The sequence below is a fragment of the Mytilus edulis genome, chromosome 10 (genome assembly GCF_963676685.1).
Source record: "Mytilus edulis chromosome 10, xbMytEdul2.2, whole genome shotgun sequence".
Lineage (NCBI taxonomy): Eukaryota > Metazoa > Mollusca > Bivalvia > Mytilida > Mytilidae > Mytilus > Mytilus edulis.
Window position 1 is genome coordinate 81,208,784 of NC_092353.1, and position 22,532 is coordinate 81,231,315.

Consider the following 22,532-nt stretch of genomic DNA (forward strand, 5'->3'; position numbering starts at 1 on the left):
TGGTTCTAAGATGACTGTGTATGTCAAATTCGAGGTATAAGTCTAAAAATGAGGCGGAGGAAGTCGTGTCTGTTGTCTCTTTAATTTCTAGTTCTGGTGGATACATAATGGAACCCAATCAGAAAAGTTCGGATTGTTAATGGAAACAACATCATCAATATATCTGAAAGTGAAATTAAATAACCTGGCTTCTTTGATCTTCTTGTTTTTTACAAGTGTCTGAAGGAACTCCGATTCATATGAAAATAAGAAGTTGTCAGCAAAGAGAGGCGCGCAGTTCGTTCCCATAGGAATGCCGACAATTTGTTGAAAAAGTCTTCCTCCAAATTCAACAAATATGTTGTCGATAAGAAACTCCAGCATACTGACCACTTGTTCTTTTGTGTAGCATGTTTTACCTTTTAGTTTGTCACTATTAACGAAATATGCCTTATGAAATCCCAAAGTAATAAATTTATAGCGTATGCTACCATTTTTATGTTGAAAGGCATTGTGGATTATTTCTTTTAGGCGATTTTTCAATTTCACATGGGGAATGGTGGTATACAGGGTTGAAAAATCAAAAGTTTTGATAGAACTAACTTCAGAAAAAGACCGAGATTTAAAATTGTTTAGAAGTTCTTTAGAATTTTTAAGAATCCACATATGGTTAATACCACTACGCGAGTAAACAGTTCACAGTATTTCTGAAGACCCTCTTTCACTGCGGATAGAATTTTAGTCAAACTAATGGTCAATTCTTTAGTGGAACATGAAGATGAGCCAGCAATATACAGTTGTTTGTACGGAATTTTATGAAGTTTTGGTATCCAATACAAACAAGGTAAGTCCTCCGATTTGGTGTTCAATGTAATGTTTATTGAAGCCATGAAGGACTTATGATTTTCTAAAATCTCATCCTTGTCAAATGATATGTCTTTGTATGTGGGATTACCTGAGTGCTCCTTTATATCCAATTATTTTACAAGACATTCGTAGTAATACGATTTACATACAAAGACAATATTATTTGAAGCTTTGTCCGCAGGAACAACAACATATTTATCATGAAGAGATGATAGACATTTCATGGCCTCTTTGTCTCTGAAAACGGACTTTGGTCGATCGTTCACACAGTTTTTCAACTTGTGAATGCGACGTTTTATCAGAGATTTGATAGTTTAAACCCATTCTGACAAAGTGTCCAGTTCAACATCTTATCGCTAAGCCCATGCTCTGGCGTAGTCCTCAATGGAATCCATAATTATTTTGAAGTTATGGTTCCAATTGATGTGTTGGGGTTCTCTAAACTTGAAAAGCCGATAAACAATCCGTTATTTTGGGTGTTTAGCGTGGCACAATATATTATGTCCTCTCTCCATACCAATTTGTCAACAAGTTTGTCTCTAGAAGACTTACATATATCATTACTTTTGTTCTAAACAGTTTACAATTTTGGTAACAAACATGTCTCTAAACCACTTGCTTTTCCCTCTTTTTTGCATACTTTTCATTTTTGTAAGAATGCCACGTTACTTATATAAGGGACACTTGACGTTGAAAGTATATTAGATTTGCCGAAGATTCAATTAACGATCTTTCATGCGAGTTCAATATAGCAAAAATTAAGATAAGGAAATGTGGTATAACTGCCAATTAGACAATTATGAGTACCGTACTTGTACTGCATTCACCAATGAGCAACAAAACCGCTACTGTTTTGCAAGTTATGAACAGTAAGGGCATGGAAAAATGTGTAAACAATCCATTGGATGTGTACAGATAGATATTTTAGTCTGGCAAAACATGGCTTACTTATAAGTTTGAAATTAGCTTTGAACTAGCTTTGTTATGTGTCTCTTTCTTCCTGCCTTACTCGTCACTGTGAGTACACTTAGATGGATACATTGTGGGTTTTTTTCTGTTGATCTGATTATACATTCTCTTTCAAACTAAATTTTACTGGTTGTTCTTATATTGTGATGTTACACCACTGTACCAGATAAGGTGAGGGTTGAACGCTCAAAAACATGTTTTGTATGCACCTGTCCTAAGGCAGGAGCCTATTGTTCAGTGGTTGTTGTTTGTTGGTGTGGTCCATAAGTGTTTCTCGTTTCTAATTTTTAATTTATAAAGATTAGACCGATGATTTTTCTGTTTTAATTGTTTATCCCTAGTCATTTGGGGGCACTTTAACGCTTGCTGTTCGGTGTGAGCCAAGGCTCTATGTTGAAGGCCGTACTTTGACCTATAATTGTTTACTTTTTACACATTGTGACTTGGATGTAGAGTTGTCACATTGACACTCATACTACATCTTCTTATTTCTATGTGCAGTCCATTGAAATTAAATTAGTTAGATTTTAAAACAATATCTCTGTTCTAGGTTATAAGTTTTTACAAACTTGTATAATATGTATAACTGCATACTTTGTAAGTGTATACGAACATCTGAAATTCATTTTATTATTATTTGCATACTTTTTTCACATTATTGAATATAATTTGTTGTATTTGCATTTAAACACCAACGGCCTTTATACATGGGGTCTTGAATCCAAAACAAAGTAGAATTGTAACCTTTAAATTAGCAATGCGTTACACAAAAGGTTGACACAGGAAAACTGTATTCTTCTTAATGTTCAGGTAGTTTAAAGTGTGGTTATCTCTAGTTGAGTTTTTGCTGTTTCTGGTAAGTGTTTTTTCGCAATTGAGATTTAAAAGACACTGAAATAAAGGGGGATGCGTGCGTTATGACTTTTTTTTTGCGTTTTGTGGGGATTTCTCTTAGTTGCACACAAAGCGATACTCTTGATTTTTTTTTATGTGGGTGAGGTTGTACATTTCGTTAATTTAAGTTGCATTCATTTGAAAACTTCCCTCATGCTTTTGATGAGTCTTTTGTAGACGAAACGCGCGTCTGGCGTATATATAAAATTTAGTCCTCGTATCTTTGATGAGTTTATTTACTAGTATGCGAAATCTATCAAAACCACGAAATCATCTATTAACAAAAAATCAGTTTTTATCATTACTTGAAAATGTATACTCTTGAAAAAAAAAATTTCCATAGGAACTTACCCCGTCATATTTATTTTACATGTTTGATAAATTTAAAATCATTAAGAAACAAAGGTTCCAACTTGGCTACTATTCTTATGTCCATTTTGTTCATATATAGCTCATGAGGGCCTGGGGTTCAAGTATTTAGACTTCCTTAAGTTTTAAATTTGCAGATTTGGGCTTTTCAGATGGAGGTAAATCTAACTTAATGAGACCACGGATTTGCATGTGTTGAGCGGAAAATTTAATTGTCTAATTTTATATTACTTCAGCATATTATATTTGATTATGAATGTCAAAGGATTATTCAAAAGGACACTAGATTTTATCAAAACCATACTTAATTGTTTCTAATATAATTGAAAAATCGAACAATAAAGGAATTATGTAATGAAATAATGTTTGACTGACAATATAGGACTTGAAAGGTTTAAGTTATTTAAAGTTTAAATTGCTTTATTGTCATTAAACAATGCATTGATAAACAGTTAAATGAAACAATTCATTAAACAATAATCACAAAATATCAATATAAAATCTTTGTTTTAAACAGAAATTATGAAAAAAATCAACGAGGCGTATAAGTATAAAAGTATAAAAGTCCTCTTTCTTTTTTTCAAATGATCGAGTTTTATAAACGACCATATCTAATTTCACTTGTATTTTTGTTAAATGATTCAACTTTGATGTAAAGCTTTCTCTTCTGCTTAGTGATTACTTCAAAACAACGTACCACGAAGTCCATTTATTAATAATTTAATAAGTCATTTTGTGCATAGCTTCAATCCATTTCCAGCAATTAAATGTACAAACCTCATCTAAAGCAAATAGTCATGAAACCCAAACAAGCTTGCATTAAATACCCTTAAACATGTATTAAGAGAGATAAGAAAAAAAAAAAAAGAAACTACGAAAGTTGGAAGCACACTTTTTTATTTCTATTCGCAGTTTAATTATGCTCATAATCCCGTCAATCACGTCAATAATGGTTCATTTAATGAGTACAATACAATACAATACAATATGCTTTATTTCAAAAACACTCCGTCACATTGACATGTGAAACAAGAGGTAAATTACAAAATACAATCACATACAATTAAAGAAATAAATAAAATAAATAAATAAGAGTAAGTAAGCAAAAGGAACAAATTGACCTTTCTTTAAGAATTTGACTTTTAAGTTGTAATTATCCTTTAAGATCATTTAACAAATGTCAATCAGAAGAAAATAATAAAAGAGGTTTTCCGCTGAGTTGATTAGTACATTTAAGCATTTCAAGAGATGTTGTACTAGTATTTCATTTTATGCTTTTCAAATTCATTCTCCTAAAACCGTGTTTGATGAAGTACCCTTCAAAAATGTGTTTACGATAGAAAATATATCATTATATAATAAATTAGAAACAAACAGTGCGGTTACCGATTATGAAATTTCATAAAATCTATTAAGAATATATGAAAATCAAGATAAAAGAAAACAGCTTTCGGATTAGCAAAAAAAAAAAAGAAATACGTGTGATAGCTTTGCTGTAAAATTTGTATGCCGGGGAAATAATTCTTAAGCACTATTGACATATTCACATGGCCATAAAAGAGGGAGGTTTGGCATGCCACAAAACCAGGTTCAATCCACCATTTCTTCCTTTAAAAATGTCCTGTACCAATTCAGGAATATGGCCATTGTTGTATTATAGTTTGTTTCTGTGTGTTTTACATTTTAACGTTGTGTTTCCGTTGTGTCGTTTGTTTTCACTTATTTTTGAGTGTGAATTCACATTACTATTAGACATGTCACGGTATTTATCTATCCCAAATTCATGTATTTGGTTTTGATGTTATATTTGTTATCATCATAGGATTTTGTCTAATGCTTAGTCCGTTTCTGTTTGTGTGTGTGTTACATTTTAATGTTGTGTCGTTGTTCTCCTCTTATATTTAATGCGTTTCCCTCAGTTTTAGTTTGTTACCCCGATTTTGTTTTTTTGTCCATGGATTTATGAGTTTTAAACAGCGGTATACTACTGTTACCTTTATTTATTCATCCATCTTATATTGAGTTTTTCAAAAAGGAACTATCCCCTTGTTCAAATCTGAATTACTATTACTATATCTAAATAATGTTACGTTGCAGATTTCAATAAACGCTTAAGATATAGCTAGAAAGGGAGATAATTAAATTACACTTAAAATTAAACTGTTAGTTGTTACAATGAAATATTTGGCTGACTTGCTTCTCGCAACGATATTCAAAATGAAAAGAGATGCAAACTATACAAATCGCAATAATTTAATTTTGGATGTAACACGTCTTCTGATTGGCTGACGTTATTTTGTTATGAGCCCATAGACATAATTTAGTCATGTGACCGTGACGTCATCAACGTTTTTTCATGGTTTTCTACGGTTTAAAATGGAATTTAGAATTAAATTATAAGAAATGACTGTAATATTTTTTCTGTCTATTCGAAATAACACTACGCGCGATATTCAGTGTGTACCAAATTTTTTATGTTATTTCTTCATAGACAGAAAACATATTACAGTCATTCCTTAAATGTACTATTATTTCAAAACAATGTATTGTATCCATATTCATATTAAAGTACATTTCCCGTGAAATATCGAAATAAGAGTTGTCGTATCTAATGAAAATTTTGAATAATCCATGCTCAAGGTGCATTAAAAAGTGTCATTTCTTCAGCTTTAAGGCATCTATTCACTTCTTTTCTGTTTAAATACAATCATTCTTACATCCAGTTTTCGAAAGCGGCGGAGGATACCAAATGGGCAAACAAAAAGAGGATGAGGAACCGACAAAACTATTTAAAAAAAATCGAAGAAAAGATGAAACATAAAAGCGAAAACTAACAAATCAAAAATAGGGGAGATCTCAGGTAAATAGACAGATAGGATCTGCCTTAATTGGTTATATGTATTAGGTTAAAAGTATGACCCCTATGCCTGGTTCGGTTTATTTCAAGATAAATAAAACACACGGTTAATTTTATATTAATAAGAGGATGTGGAATGCCTTCAATTAAGACAAATATCCATAAAGACCAGAGGACAAAGTTGTGAACAATAACACGTGATCGTATACGGCTTTCAGTAAAGAGCACAACCCATACCGTTTAATAATCTCAACAAGACTCTTATATAACAAAATGTAAAACAATTCGAATGAACAAAACAACTGCTTCATCTATACTAAAACACTTAAAAATAAACAAGTATGACAGACGGCAACCACTGGATTGCAGATTTCCTAACCATGTAAAATGGTGCAATATCACATCATAAAGAACTGACTCATCGGATTGAAACTTACCCAAACAGACAAAGGACACACACGATACATATAGGAACTGAAAGCAAGTTCAAATCTAATTTAATCTACCAAATCAATCATGTTCTCCCAAACTAAAATATAAATCAGGACGCATCCGATTGAATTAGTATATAGACGTCACGAGCAGTTTCGGAAAAGGATTACCTTGTGCAATGTAGAGTTATAAGTATCGACATGATTTAGGACAATCAGTGCTAATACTTGGATAGCAATACATGTTTAGTTATATATTTACCTGTTAAAATAAAACTCATTTTAGTACCTATAAAACAATAGTAAAGATCTTACTACTAAGCTTAAAAGACAGCCTTTAATAAGTGTCATACCAAACACAACCCAAAAGCATTTAGCATTATAATATTTGACTTGATAAATTGATGGTCTTCTGTTTATTACGGTGGTAACAGATTTTATATTTAAATTTAGAAATGTGAAGTGATTACGACGGGGCCTTTAATTGGTGGGGGAATACCCTAAAAAATATTAAGGCTGATACTGTGCAACCAAGTTACAGGACTAAGTTTTTTCATTAAACTCATAGTCATGTCGCAAGAGAACATAAAACGTATTTCCCAAAATTCAGTGTTTATGCTCTTTGGTATTGGTACAGAGCAAAGTAATTTCCTGTATATGTCTAATTGTAACAGTCTAATAGTCTTGGGTGTGATAAATGACCTGAAGACAAATTATTTCATTACAGACACATATGTTCTAAAGAGAACATTACACTCTGTGTCTTTTGTTTTAGATTTCACTGATAACTGCGGCATTGGTCAGACAAAGCAAAAACATTGATTCATTGACAATCAAATTTTTCAATTTTCACAGCTTTCTTAATATTTAAACTTAATTTTAACTTCTTAGAAACCATGTTTATCCCGAATTGTACATGTATCACCTTTCTACATGCCAATTTTCAACCAATGTTTAAAGTCTTGTATTAAAATACCAACGTTCAGAAGTTATCTACTACTAAAAATAACCTATGATTTTCTGAAAAATCTATAATAAGTATACTATGGAGCGCACTAATCCTCAATTTTAAATGCAAACTTATGGCTAGGTAAATTTTGGCTCAAAATGATTTCAATATATTTCTCCCTCATCAACAGTTTCATTTCTGCAAATTTGTTGGTTAGTTGAAGTTAACAGCGACATCAAACTAGCTATTTTTGGTAAGGGATTGATTAATTGATTGATTGGTGTTTAACGCCACTTTCAACACTTTCATGCTATTTCGTGGCGGTCAGTTTTTATTGGTGGTGGGAGCCAGAGTGCCCGGAGAGAACCACCGACGTTCGGTAGGAAAACTGACATTGCAAGTCGATTAAGATTGGGGTCGAGTGCACCTGCCCCGTGGTGGATTCGAACTTACAACCTCAGCGTTGACTGGCTAGTGATATAGTAGTTGGACTTTTTGTCAGAGAAGGACTACTTTTACATACGTTCTTAATTGGAGTAAGTGAATTGATGGTCTGACACCTTAATAACGGAGTATTCACAAAAAAAAGATATTAATTATTTGTTATCTTATTTAACATCCGAAGCAGTAATAGGATGAACAGAAATATATCCTTCACATTTGTTCGCTTCAATTTTCATTTCAAAATTTACAATGTTCAAATACAGTTTTGACATTTTGTTTGATTAAAAACCCAACATATTCTGAAATTGGTAAAAAAAATGTTGCATTAAAAAATTGTTTATGAGAAAAATACTGTATAACACAACATGAGTATGTCAAACCAACGTTCAGATGAGGACTGTTTTGTCATTTGCAAAATACTTATCAGATTTGACCCCAGACGATCATGTGACATTTCACTACGGTAAAGCAATCATAACAGATCAGAACAAAAGGAAAGCCCTTCAACATGTTCAACGTCATATAAAGAACAATATTCAGAAAGCAAAACGGTTCCAACGCCAAGGTAGAACACTTTTATAGAGTCGGCATTAATTCAAATATACACGCACTACAAATGAAAAGTAAAATCACAAAAATACTGAACTCAGAGGAAAATCAATTCGGAAAGTCCATAATCACATGGCAAAATCAAATAACAAAACGCATCAAAAACGAATGGACAAGAACTGTCATATTCCTGACTTGGTACAGGCATTTTCAAATGTAGAAAATGGTGGATTGAACCTGGTTTTATAGTTTTAAACCTAAGTACTTTCAGAATAACAATAACGTTAAAGGATCTTTATAAGTGAACATCGATATTGATAATGAATTTATAAATGACTAGAACAAACCCGCGCGGATACGTGACTGAATGAAGTACATACGCTTATATTCACCCTGGAATTTTAAAATTCGTATTTTCATCTGATAAAGTCATGCTAATTATAAGGTGCATAATTTTCTCTGCTTTCATAATCTTTCTCTTTGAATCCGCTTGGTTTTCTTACTACAGTATGTCCTAACCGGTTTCAACTTCGTTGCTATGACATTTGTGTGGCATGAGGGGTGACCTTATCCTTTTTTTTAGCTCACCTGGCCGACAGGGCTTTTATCTCGCTTGACGTCTTTCGTCCGTCGTCGTCGTCCGTCGTTAACTTTTACAAAAATCTTCTCCTCTGAAACTACTGGGCCATATCTAACCAAACTTGGCCACAATCATCATTTGGGTATCTAGTTTAAAAAATGTGTCCGATGACACGGCTAACCGACCAAGATTGCCGCCATGGCTAAAAATTGGACCTCGATATTTTAGTAGAATAGATGTATCATACATCCACGTGAAGGAGGTAAATTGTTGACTTAGGTTTATCGTTTTAATAGTTTTGCTCGTTTCAAGAGATTGTATTTTGAATTTCATTGCTGTGTTCGTATTTAAAAAAAAAATCATTAGTCAAGCCATGCGAATTTTTCTTATACTAAAATCTGTTACATAATGACTTATAACATATTTACCCAAAGATAATTAGGAATATATACCATCATGGTAGAAATGCACACACACTATGCATGATTAGTAGATAAAAGAATGATATTGACTTTAAATCTGTTTAAGGCTTATAATATTCAGTCCATTATAATTCCTTATACACAAACAGTGTACTATAAAGCATTCTTCTAAATTAACAAAAAGACAAAAAGACAAAAAGACAGAAAGTATCGATCTACGAGTACTCGCGGCTACTGAAATCTAGCTCACTGCCCAGTTTTAACTAATAAAAAACAATGTTTGCTTCAACTAAACAAGGGATAAAAACACCTACTTAAAAAAAAAAATACAGCGGACGGTTGTCAAAATTTCGGTGTCTCAGTAAATATACGGATTCAGTTTTCATAGGGAAATATTCATAGAATATTTGTGAGAAAATTTCTGCAGAGTTCTCCGTTCCACAGCCTTTTATACAAATGCAAAAAATGACCCTTATAATTGCATCGTCTCGGCAAATGTCGGTACTAAAAAGTTCCATTTCTAATGATATGTTTAAGTAACAAAAAGCAAAATAACAAAAATACCGCACTCCATTGGAAATTAAAAACGGAAATTCCTTTAAGAAATGACAAAATAACAAGCCCAAACACTTCAAACGAATGTAAAACAACTGTCATATTACTGACTTGGTACAGACATTTCCTAATGTAGAAAATGGTGGATCAAACCTGAGTTTAAAGCTAGATAAACCTCTCACTTGTATGATAATATTAGTGTTTCAATGGCTACTATTTATAATCAATTCCATGATTGACATGTCGTAACTAAAACGTGGGCCGCCATATTGAATTGCTGAAATCCACAGATTTTCGACAAATACAATGAAATCAAAAATAAAACAACACCTACAAATAAACGTTGTATTAATAAAAAATTATCCGAATTTATATGGTACATGTTAAAGCATAAGCTTCAGCTTTATAGTTTTCATTCGTATGACGTCATGTATTGCAATGACATTATTGTTTTAAAAAGCATTATGAAATTTCGCGTATGTTTTTTTCGCCAGTAAAACTCCATTTATCCCGAGGGTATCACCAGCCCAGTAGCCAGTACTTCGGTACTGGCATGAAAATACGGATTTTTTGTGTTATTAAAATTTGCTGTTACAAAATGATAGAAATTATTATAAATTAGGGAATGTATCTCCCTCATGCAAAGTTCTGATTCCTTTCACGGATTTGGCTATACTTTTTGGACCTTTTGGATAATAGCTCTTCATCTTTTACATAAGCTTTGGATTTCAAATATTTTGACCACGAGCATCACTGAAGAGACATGTATTGTCGAAATGCGCATCTGGTGCAAGAAAATTGGTACCGTTAATTTTATTACTACCACTGAGTTGATGCCTCTGCTGGTGGACTATTAGTTCCCGAGGGTATCACCAGGCCAGTAGCCAGTACTTCGGTACTGGCATGAAAATTCGGATTTTTTGTGTTTTTAAAATTTGCTGTTACAAAATGATGGAAATTATTATAAATTAAGGAATGTATCTCCCTCATGCAAAGCTCTGATTCCTTTCACGGATTTGGCTATACTTTTTGGACCTTTTGGATAATAGCTCGTCATCTTTTACATAAGCTTTGGATTTCAAATATTTTGGCCACGAGCATCTATTGTCGAAATGCGCATCTGGTGCAAGAAAATTGGTACCGTTAATTTTATTTTATTGCAACCGTCTCATGTCCAACTCCAGCACTGCTTTTCTTAATTTAAGATAAAAGAACCCAACGATATTACATGTCTATTACTTTTTATTTTCCACGGTATAATATACTAGTTAAAAAGTCCACACACTTTATAAGTTAGAATTGAAAATCGGTCAGCAGTAGCAGGAATAGCTATACTGAAGTTGAAGAGTAGCCACCGTCAATTGGACATTCAACGATCGCAAATTCAGTTTTACTGGCGTAAAAAATCAGCGAAGGTTCACAAGTAGAAGCCCGTATAAAAATCAACCTGAACTTTTAGTCTTGTACAAAGCAGCTTTCATATTCATATCACATTTATATTTGGTAGTCTGGATATGATTGTCATATTTGCCACTGGACATTTAACATCAATTCATAATTATCATCGCCATTATCAGCCTTCATCAGTCACTACATTTATGTAGAGTGTTTCATTCTTTTAAGTTTTTGTACATTTCTAAGTCATTATTTCTTTCTTTCCAAGAACACAGTGATTATACCCAAAGTCCACTGTTTTAAACAGTTCATGAAAATTAAACAAATCCCTCCTGCATTTCCTTATAAGAATTTTAGATATTTATAAACTTTTTGGACAAATAGTATACAAGATATAGAAAATTCTACTAGATATAACTCAAAATGTGGACACTTTTATGATAAGGGTGTCATTTATTTTCTGTTTGACAGTTTTATCTTTTCAACTAAATCAAATCTCTGCTTTACCTTTAAATTCATGAACCGTTTTTATTTCTATTTAAGTTTCATGTTACCATATATTCAAATGTTAATTTTAAATATGTCTCCATCAACGGAAATTTGAGTCTTTGATCCATTCTTTAATTGTTCTCGTTCTAAGTAATCATGAACTGTTTGCCACTAGAGTTTATGTAAAGAACAATCAAACTATCAATTACACAAACATTTTGCGTGAAAGTTATTTTTATCAGGTGGCAGTTAATAAATGTATATTTTGATACATACAAACATGAAATCTTCTTTTCTAATATTTGTGACAGGATCATGACAGATAATCAGAGTATTTGTGGTGTTTGTGAAAATCGTCAGATAACCAAACCATCAATACTGTGGTGCTTTAACTGTGAAGAACAACTATGTGAAGATTGCAAGGAACATCATAGTATTTCTAAGGGAACAAAAAACCACAAAACCGTTTCCATCGACGAATACAAGAAGTTACCTACCGAGGTCACGAAAAATGCAATGGTCAGCACAAAACAGAATGAGAAATACGAGGTTTTCTGTAGAAAATACGATTTTCAGAGACGGAAAGACGAACAAGCACAAATTAGTGTACCTTATCCCACCAAAAGTATCGATAACCTGACGGTGACGTTACACAAACGTATCAATACACGGTTGTCCATGGTCCGAGGTTGTTCTTTGCTCCCTGATGGCAGGATGGTTTTCTCTTGTTATGCCCAAAACAAATTAAGAGTAGTCAGGTCTGATGGATTCAAAGATTTTGAAATAAACAATATCGGTTGTATGTTTGATGTGATATTTATCGGTAATAATTGTGCTGCTGTTACATCTGGCAAATCATATAGGATAAACATAATCAACACGAAGAACAAACAAGTGAAAAAAACAATAGAAGTGAATCCACAAAACGATGGAGTAGCATACAAAAATGGCCATTTGATTTATTGTGCCGAGAAGAAAGGATTACAGGTGATTAGTCTTAAAAATCTATCCGTTACAAATATTATCAATAAAGAACTTCCGACCCGTGCCTACGTTGCAGCATTTAGTGACCAACTGTTCTACACAAACAGAGAAAATCACAGTGTAACCTGTTGTGATTACCATGGCAACATACTGTGGATGTTCTGTAATACAACTGTTCTGAGTCATCCACTCGGTATATCTGTAGACAATGATGGAAACGTGTTTGTAGTGGGATTTGGATCTAGCAATGTGGTCGTCATCTCGTCTGATGGACAACGATACAGGCAAATTTTATCACATGAAGATGGACTGTTCAGACCGCAAGTTCTGCATTATGACCAATCTAATAAAAAATTGTTAGTTGCTAATAGGGCCAATGATGCGTTCTTGTTTAGAGTTAAATGATACGTAGTGATGATTGATATTCCCTGTATTAAGATAACCTTACAAAACAATATTTTGAATTATTTGGTGTTGTCTGATTTGGTTTCTTTTATAGAATTTGTTAATTGAGACCATGTACATAGTAATACAACATGTATTAATTATAAATGTTTGAGTTTAAAACAAGAATTATAATAATATAAAAAAATAAAACATTTGTTTAATTCTTTAAGTGTGTGAAGGCTATACAGATGACAGCCTAAATTGTGAATGCATGTATCCCTAAAGAAACACCTGCGTATTTATCACAGTGAAAGGGCATTCACAATACGTATCTTTTCTAACTTTTATCTATTTTTGGTATTGGTTTGTCAGACTCGTTTATAAATGGTCAAATAAAGAGATATGATACTGTAAGATAACTATATGCGGCCTTATGTGCGTCAAAAAGGGGGAATGGAAGAAAGTATACTGTTGTCAGGTCATTAAATATTGCACATTTTGGTTTTAATATTGATTTACTTATAGGGTCTTTGCATCGGAATTAAACATATTTATTCTGAAACCAGTTGTTGGCATGACACGGGTTATGTTCTTCTCATATATTTTATGATGGTATAATACAAAACCCCTAACGGGAGGAATTGTGCTTGATATTCATATGATGAAGCCATAATCTTTCAATCAGTTTAATTGAGGTCTGGAGCTGGCATGTCAGTAACTGCTAGTAGTCCTTTGTTAATTTATGTATTATTGTCATTTTGTTTAGTTTCTTTTGTAACCTATTCTGACATTGGACTCGGACTTTCTTAACCTGAGTTTTACTATGCGTATTGTTGTGCGTTTGTTTTTTCTACATTGACTAGAGGTATAGGGGAGGGTTGAGATCTCCAAAAAAAATGTTTAACCCCGCCGCATTTTTGCGCCTGTCCCAAGTCAGGAGCCTCTGGCCTTTATTAGTCTTGTATGATTTTTAATTTTAGTTTCTTGTGTATAATTCGGAGTTTAGTATGACGTCCATTATCACTGAACTAGTAACATATTTGTTTAGGGGCCAGCTGAAGGACTCCTCCGGTTATTTTAGAATATCTAAAAACCGATATACTTAGTGACGTCATCTAGTAAATTTCAGGATATTGTAAAACGTTTTGGCACAAAGGATATCTGTGATCGATTATTTGACGAAAACAATCTTCAAATACAGAATTATTTCATAAGATGTCAATAAATAAAAAAAATAAATAAATAACAACTAATATTTTGCTATTGTCAAGGAGACAATATGATATCTATAAAATTTCAACAAAATCAAATGACGATTTTGATATAAATATGAACGGAAATTAATAATATAACAACTATAGCCTTTGTATGAGGTCAATACAGGATATATCGACCCAAAGAAGTATATCGACCTCGGACTTCGTCATCAGTCAAGATACTTCTTTCAGGTCAATATATCATAGCTTGTATCGACCTTATACAAAGGCTATATTTATAATACACAACGTGATGTCGGACGTATCAACAGATGCCCTTCTTGATATCGGACGTATCAAGTAATGTACAACGGGATATCAGACGTATCAACAGTTCCCCTACTTGATATCGAACGTATCAACTTATACACAACGTGATATCGGACGTATCAACAGATACCCTACTTGAAATCGGGCATATCAACTAATTCACAACGTGATAGCAGACATATCAACAAATACTCTACCTGATATCGGAAGTATCAACAAGTAAACATCGTGATTTCGGACGTATAAACTAGTGCATAAGGTAATTTCGGATGTTTCAAAAGATGTCCTACTTGATATCGTATTTATCAACTAAAGCACAACGTGATATCGGACGTATTAACAGATACCCTACATTTTGTACTTAATATCGTAAAACTTATGCAAACTTTAAATCCTAGATGTCGATTTGTCGAACGTAGATTATAACTGATGTTAAAAGTGACGTTTAACTATACCTCAGTATGGTTTTTTTTCTATTTATAAAATACTTAAACATTTGTGCCATTTAATTCCATCACTTTCAAAGACTATTACCCCGGTGATTGTTTTTAAATCATACTTCCCGGACTTTTTATACTTAGTTCTCATTGAGCAACAATGACGTCATTGACTATTCGTGTTGTTCACGGTAACGTTAAACTCTGAAGTTTCAAAAACGGTATAATCTGTATGTATCTGTCGTCGTAATTTCCAATTAATATATAAATTAGCCGGAGCGGTTAAAAAAAAGAAATGTTTTGCAACATAACTATAGAACTTAAAATTGTATGGTATGGGTCTGTTGTCGTCTTCATACTATGTGATTGCTATGTTGCATAGTAATATTTTTTTGTTATCGGCAAATATATATGCATGGGAATTTTTAAACATGGACTGCCCACAGAACAGTGGTATTGACTAAGATAATGATAATGACCAGTTCTTCAAAAACTATTATGTTTATTTCATTGAGGAACCATATTTTTAAAAATTCTCATAAATTCAAAATGTCCAAAGAAAACTCGAGTAGTTACATGCGCTTTCTATGACAAAGATTGAAGACTAGCCGTGGTAATACTGCCGTTCATTTTAGTTCAATTTTTCAGTATACTAAATCAAGTTCTCTATAATTTTATAATTTACGAAAACATATGGTAAACAATTCAACAACTTAAAAATATTATACTGAAAACATGTAAATGTTTTATTAAAGGGACATCTCTCTAAACAGAGAAACCACGCCCCATCGGTCATTCACAGTTAAACCACGCCCAAACGGTCATCAACAGACGGAAACTACGTCCCAACGATTATTATCATGTAAAAATCCGTTAACGACCGGTTTTCTGGTCCGTTTTGTTCTGTCAATGACCGATGGAATTTATTACTGAAGAATAATGAATGTCATGTGGTCACTTTTTATCCAATAAGAGAAGCTTATTCTTAATTGATATGAAATAATTACATAATAGTTATTGAAAAACTGGTCATTATCGTGATATATGGACTGCCCACAGGAAAGTGGTATTGACTGAGACAGCGATAAAGACTGAACCAAAGGCGAGGTCATTATCGCTGTCGCAGTCAATACTACCGTCCTACGGGCTGTCCATATATCACGATAATGACCAGTTTTCAATATCTATTATGTTTATTTCATTGAGAAACTATGTTTTAAAAAATATATAAAATGTTCAAATCGTTGAAAGTAACCTCTAGATAATGTACAATTTCTTTAGGAAGAGTGCAGATCTGTCATAGATTTAGATATCTATATAAGTCACTTCAATATTTGAAATAAAAAATAAAGTTTACTATAATTTCATCAATAGCAAAACGGTCATTAGAGTTGTCTGCTAGTGCAGACTTTCTCAACAATTTTCCTAACTGTAAACTGCAAACATGTCTGAATCGCGTTGCGTTTTATTACGGAACGTCACTCAAACAGACAAACCACGCCCCATCGGTCATTATCATGTAAAAGTCTGTTAATGACCGGTTTTCCGGTCCGTTTGTTTTGTTAATGACCGATGGAACTTATTACTGAAGAATAAAGAATGTCATGTGGCCTCTATTTATCCAATAAGATAAGCTTATTCTTAATTGATATGAAATAATTACAATTACAACTATAAACGTTCACACTAACAGATGCCTAACGAAATCTTGGACATAATCACATATCTTCCATTTGATATAATACGTAAAAAGATATCTCATTTGATATTGTATGTATTACATATCGGATGTGATAAATGATGTTCCGTGTTAATTCGTATGTAATTAAATAATGTCCGAATTAGATTGCACGTAATATCAGATGTTCACAGAAAAACGTACTAATTATCAGAGTATAACATTGCATTTTTCATATCAGATGTATAATCAGCCCAAGGTTCAATATCAGCCCAAGAGCAGAAGGCTAAAAAAATGACATGTAATGATCTTTTTATCATATGCTTCAACAACGGAGAAAAATAACAGTTTAACATATTGATCCTCTTAAGTGGTTCTCAATTAGAAGTTCAAAAAATGAAAAGTTTACGTTGCCTAATAAAAAGTTTCACATGGCCATAAAAGAGGGAGGTTTGGCATGCCACAAAACCAGGTTCAACCCATCATTTTTTCCTTTAAACATTTCCTGTACCAAGTCAGGAATATGGCCATTGTTATATTATAGTTCGTTTCTGAGTGTGTTACATTTTAACATTGTGTTTCCGTTGTGTCGTTTGTTTTCTCTTATTTTTGAGTGTGAATTCACATTACTATAAGACGTGTCACGGTACTTAACTATCCCAAATTCATGTATTTGGTCATGTTGTTTTTGATGTTATATTTGTTATTCTCATAGGATTTTGTCTAATGCTTAGTCCGTTTCTGTGTGTGTGTGTGTGTGTGTGCGTGTGTGTATGTGTGTTACATTTTAATGTTGTGTCGTTGTTTTCCTCTTATATTTAATGCGTTTCCCTCAGTTTTAGTTTGTTACCCCGATTTTGTTTTTAATCCATTGATTTATGAGTTTTGAACAGCGGTATACTACTGTTGCCTTTATTTACGGACGTCGGACACCAAATGTAATACATCCGATATGAAATCTGTCTATCATATGCCTCAACAGAGGAGAAAACGACAGTATAATATATTCTTATATTGACGATAAAAAAAATTCAACAAGATATAATGAACGCTATTTGGAAAAGTCAATATTTGTAAAGTAACTTTCTAAATTATGCTGGAAACTTTGAAATATGCATCTATTGTATTGTATTATTTTTTTATTTTTTTTTGCATTTTACATTATATATTTTCCTGTTTACTAATCATTGTTTTATACCCTACTGTGTAATGTTTTTTCACCGAAAACGTACCGTTAAGGTGTATTTTCCGGAATTTTCCGAGTAACGATGGAATGTCATGCGATAACGTTACGGAAAGGCATGTGATAATAGTCGGAAGTAATTGACAAATTTTTCTTATAATATACTTAGAGTAAATAACTTATAATTCTTGCATTATGATAATAGCATAAAATTTACATGAATTCCATATTTTCCAAAATGGTGTTTAGCGGGCTGATATGAAAAAAATATCACATGCCTCCGGCTATTATCACATGCACTTCCCTAACGTTATTGCATGGCATTTCGTCGTTACTCGGCAAATATGTAAATAAGATGATCGGATATGTATATGATAAAATAGGTAATAACAGATCCACCTAATGTCGTAGGTAATGATACCACACGTCAAATCGTACGTAATAGCAAATGTCCTATGAGAAATATCCTCTACATTATTTTATGTAGCAAAAGATATCCGTGTGATATCGTACGTAATTACAAATTCTCCGCGTGAAATCGTTGAAATCGTACGTAAAATTTAACTCGACAAGTATTTGTTAAAAAAACCCATCTTAATCATACTTAGTCAAATATAATGAATGTTTGAGTTAAGGTCGAAGTTTCTAAAACAGATAGAAAATTGTGCAGAAAAGTGTTTTCCAACTCCAATGCTTTGTATCAGATTCGATTGCAACCACACTATTGTCATATATAATGAGAGGCCAAACCCTATTTATTTGTGTTCACTACGTCAAAGGTAAAGGTCGAAATTTCTAAGGTAAGACATACATTTTTTTATTCGAGCGTCACTGATGAGTCTTTTGTAGACGAAACACGCGTCTGGCGCAAATATAAAATTTCAATCCTGGTGTATATGATGAGTTTATTGTACATGGGAAGCGTTTTCCTGGTGCTTACTCAGGTGCGTTGTATCGGAAGGCAACCATACTTATAGATATCGTAAAATAAAATCAGAGGACGATTCTTATCTTATCTGAGATAGCAACATTCAAGGTCAAGTTCGAAGTTACAAAAAATAAACAGATATTTGTGCATGAAAAGTGGCTTCTGGATACTTCCTTTATTTCTTTATATCGAATTGCAACCATACTTTGATATATAATCAAATACGATGAAATGAAGATGCATATTACTTAAAAAGAAATCTAAGTTCAATTTTATAGTTAAATACAATGGATTGAAATTAGTCTTCGTAACACATAATCTCACAACCTGTCTTTAAGTTTCATCAGTGAAGAATTCTCATTGAATTTTATATCATCGCTTAGGTCATGATCACAATTCGTAAAAATGGACCGAAAAAAAAAGTATTAACAAAAATACCGAACTCCAAGGTACATTAAAAAAGGGGGAAGTCCATGAGACTTGACAACCTCGACTTTATCAACCAACGGAACGAATAGAGAACAACTGTCATACTCCTTAGTTGGTACAGTATTTCCCCCAAAACCAGGAGTGAAACCTGATTTGATAGCTACCTTAACCTATGATGAGTTTATTTAACCTCCCACTTGTAGGATAGTTGTTTAGTAGTTCTGTTATATTGACAAAATTGGATGAGCAATCCAAACAGACATTACTGGTTAACGTGGCCATAACTAGGATTCAGCAACCAAAACTGTGACATAAGTCATCGCCAAAAATAGTCTCACAACCTTTCATGGTATGAATCATTAGCTTAGTGATGATGGATATTTAGTGGAATAAACCCTTGGTTTAGTGAAGATGGATCTTTACAATGATAACTTCTGCATACAATTCAGGTATATCTGTCGTGCCTATTGTATATGTAATCCGCAAATGCCATGACGTACATTTTTATGTTGTTGACACCCTATCGAACATGCAAAATATATCCTTGTGGAATTCGGAAAACACAAATATGAATATGTCAAATTATACATGGTTTGAAGTAGGGTTTACACATTACCTACTAAACAACAATACAGATCTTCTATAGACATTTCTTTAATTTAAATTTTTGTTTTACTTAGTCTGTTGCAAAAAGATGACAGTCGTTGTTGTAATGTATTATATTAAAAAAGTAGGTGCGCTTAGGGCCCTTTTCAGCACGAAAATTACAAAACCTTGTTATATTAGCTTAAAAATAAGCGATTAGGTATAAGCAAATTTTTGACTTTATAATATTGTGAAAACCTGCGGAATTGTGTATTTGGTACAACTTTTTGAAATTTTGGATCCTCAATGCTCTTCAATTTTGTACTTGTTTGGCCTTTAAATATTTTGATATGAGCGTCACTGATGAGTCCTGTGTAGACGAAACGAGCGTCTGGTGTACAAAATTATAATCCTGGTACCTTTGATAACTAATTATAGTCGAAATATAGCAAACATTGAATTATTCTACTAGAATATACAATATGACATATTTTCACATGTATTATGAGTTGGAAATTTTGAAAAATACCCCAAAAATTTTTTTTTTTATTGAGGGTTGTTAACTTGTCAAAAATTATCACAGTGGTAAATTGCTTATTTGGTACTTGCATGCGCAACTAGTCGCGGGTTCAAAAACTATGTCAAAGTTTTCAAAATTAGTTTATTTTTCACTAAAACTCGTAAAAGGGCATTTTCGTGATGTCATAACTGTATTTCTAATTATAGATACAAACTTACATGTTTCTATCTGTGCATTATCGCAACTTTAAAACAGACATACATAAAAATCTGCAGTCAAAAAAGAGGCGGACGATGCCAAATTGACTTTCAAACTTTTAAAAAATAAAAAGACAAACAGACAAACTATAGTACACAAAACACAACATAGACAACTAAAGACTGAGCAACACGAACCAAACCAAAAGCTGGAGTGATCTCAGGTGCTACGGAAGGGTAGGCAGATCCTTCTCCACCTGTGGCACCTGTCGTGTTGCTCATGTAAGTACACACCTGGTAATAAGTTTAATTCGGTAGGTCACATACAGGAAAATGCAACGGGATGGTAGTTACGACATTATGAACATATCCGCTATCATCTGGAAACAAATATTCTATAACAGTCAATCAATTCGTGATGGCGTTCGTAAAAAATTACAAAGGTAGAATTTCAACTTCACCACTCGAAACTCTTAGTTTTATAGCTTCTTTGTGAGCAGCAACCCTCTATGAAGGAAATTATGATAGGAAACACAAGCCATTGAATATCGTATTAACTGGAAGATATGTACTCCGTATGCAGGCGTTGTTGGAATGTTGCTACATAGAAATGGAAAGTTCACAATCCGGAAGCTGAAATCATCTCTTTTGTCGAAAAGTTTTGTTTCAACCGACCCTCATTTTAAATTTCTAGAAGTAATTCAAGATATGACGCAGACTAAACTGTATATGTTGTATTCTTTATCTCAAGTTCGATGGGTCAAATTCAGTACCATATTTAGTTAAGAATAAGAAGGTTTTATCGTCTTGTGAACTTGATCCGTTGCCAACAAAACTTCTTAAGCCTTGTGTGGATCATTTGTTGCCGTCAATCACAGATATAGTCAACAGGTCGCTTTCAGAACAATGTTAACCACTGTCGTTCAAACAAGCTGTTGTGAGACCATTACTTAAGAAACCAAGTCTAGATAAAGAGGTGCTCAAAAACTATCGACTAGTCTCCAACTTACCTTTTATTTCAAAGACACTGGAAAAGGTTGTCGACATTCGACTGGAAAATCACATGAGTTCACATTCTCTACATGATAGTGTTCAGTCAGCCTACCGTACATGTCATTCAAAGGAAACTGCTCTCTTACGTGTTCATCACGATATTGCCTATGCATTAGATAATAACTGTTGTGCCGTTTTGCTCATGCTCGAACTATCGGCCGCTTTTGATACCATCGACCATCAGATTCTTTTTGATCGTTTGGAATATTCTTTTGGCGTTACCGGAGATGCTTTGCTATGGTTACAATCGTATCTTATGAACAGGACTCAACGTGTTGCTATAGGATCAGTACAATCTGACGATATCAAACTCGATTTTGGTGTACCACAGGGCTCGGTCTTAGGGCCGAAACTGTATTGTATTTTTGCAAAACCGGTAGGCGAAATTTGTAGGCGCCACGGAATGTCATACCATTCATACGCAGACGATACTCAGGTTTATCAAATCATAAGACCGAAAGGAGACTGGTGCGATCCGTCCAAACGCATTGAAAAATGTTTATCTGATATTGGTGATTGAATGAGTGCCAACATGCTGAAACGTAATGAAGACAAGACAGAATTAATAATCTTTGCACCAAAACATCAATTGAAGCATCTTTCAGATTTTCGTCTGACATTTGATGGAACAGTTTTAAGCAACGTTTCTTGTGTGAAAAATCTGGGAATGTACTTTGATAAAACCATCAGTATGGAACATCAAGCCAGTGCGATCACCAAGGCTTGTTTTTATCAAATTCGGAATATTGGTCGAAATCGATCTTTTATTTCAGTTGAAGCCTGTAAAACACTAGTGTGCTCCCTAGTTACATCAAGACTGGACTATGGCAATGCAATGTTGTACGGTACTAACACCAACATTATCAGTAAATTGCA

The 22,532-nt window shown here is 33.3% G+C and overlaps 1 protein-coding gene across 1 annotated transcript; it reads left to right on the forward strand.

Annotated features, from left to right (window-relative positions):
- Nucleotides 1-12,064: 12,064 nt before the first annotated feature.
- Nucleotides 12,065-13,138, forward strand: LOC139493036 (uncharacterized). The gene has a single exon (XM_071281177.1). The coding sequence runs from the start codon at nt 12,065-12,067 to the stop codon at nt 13,136-13,138; it is 1,074 nt and encodes a 357-aa protein (XP_071137278.1).
- The last annotated feature ends 9,394 nt before the right edge of the window (nt 13,139-22,532 follow it).

Bases quoted from the DNA above. Each gene is read 5' to 3' on its own strand.
- LOC139493036 (XM_071281177.1), top strand. From the start codon at position 12,065: ATGACAGATAATCAGAGTATTTGTGGTGTTTGTGAAAATCGTCAGATA.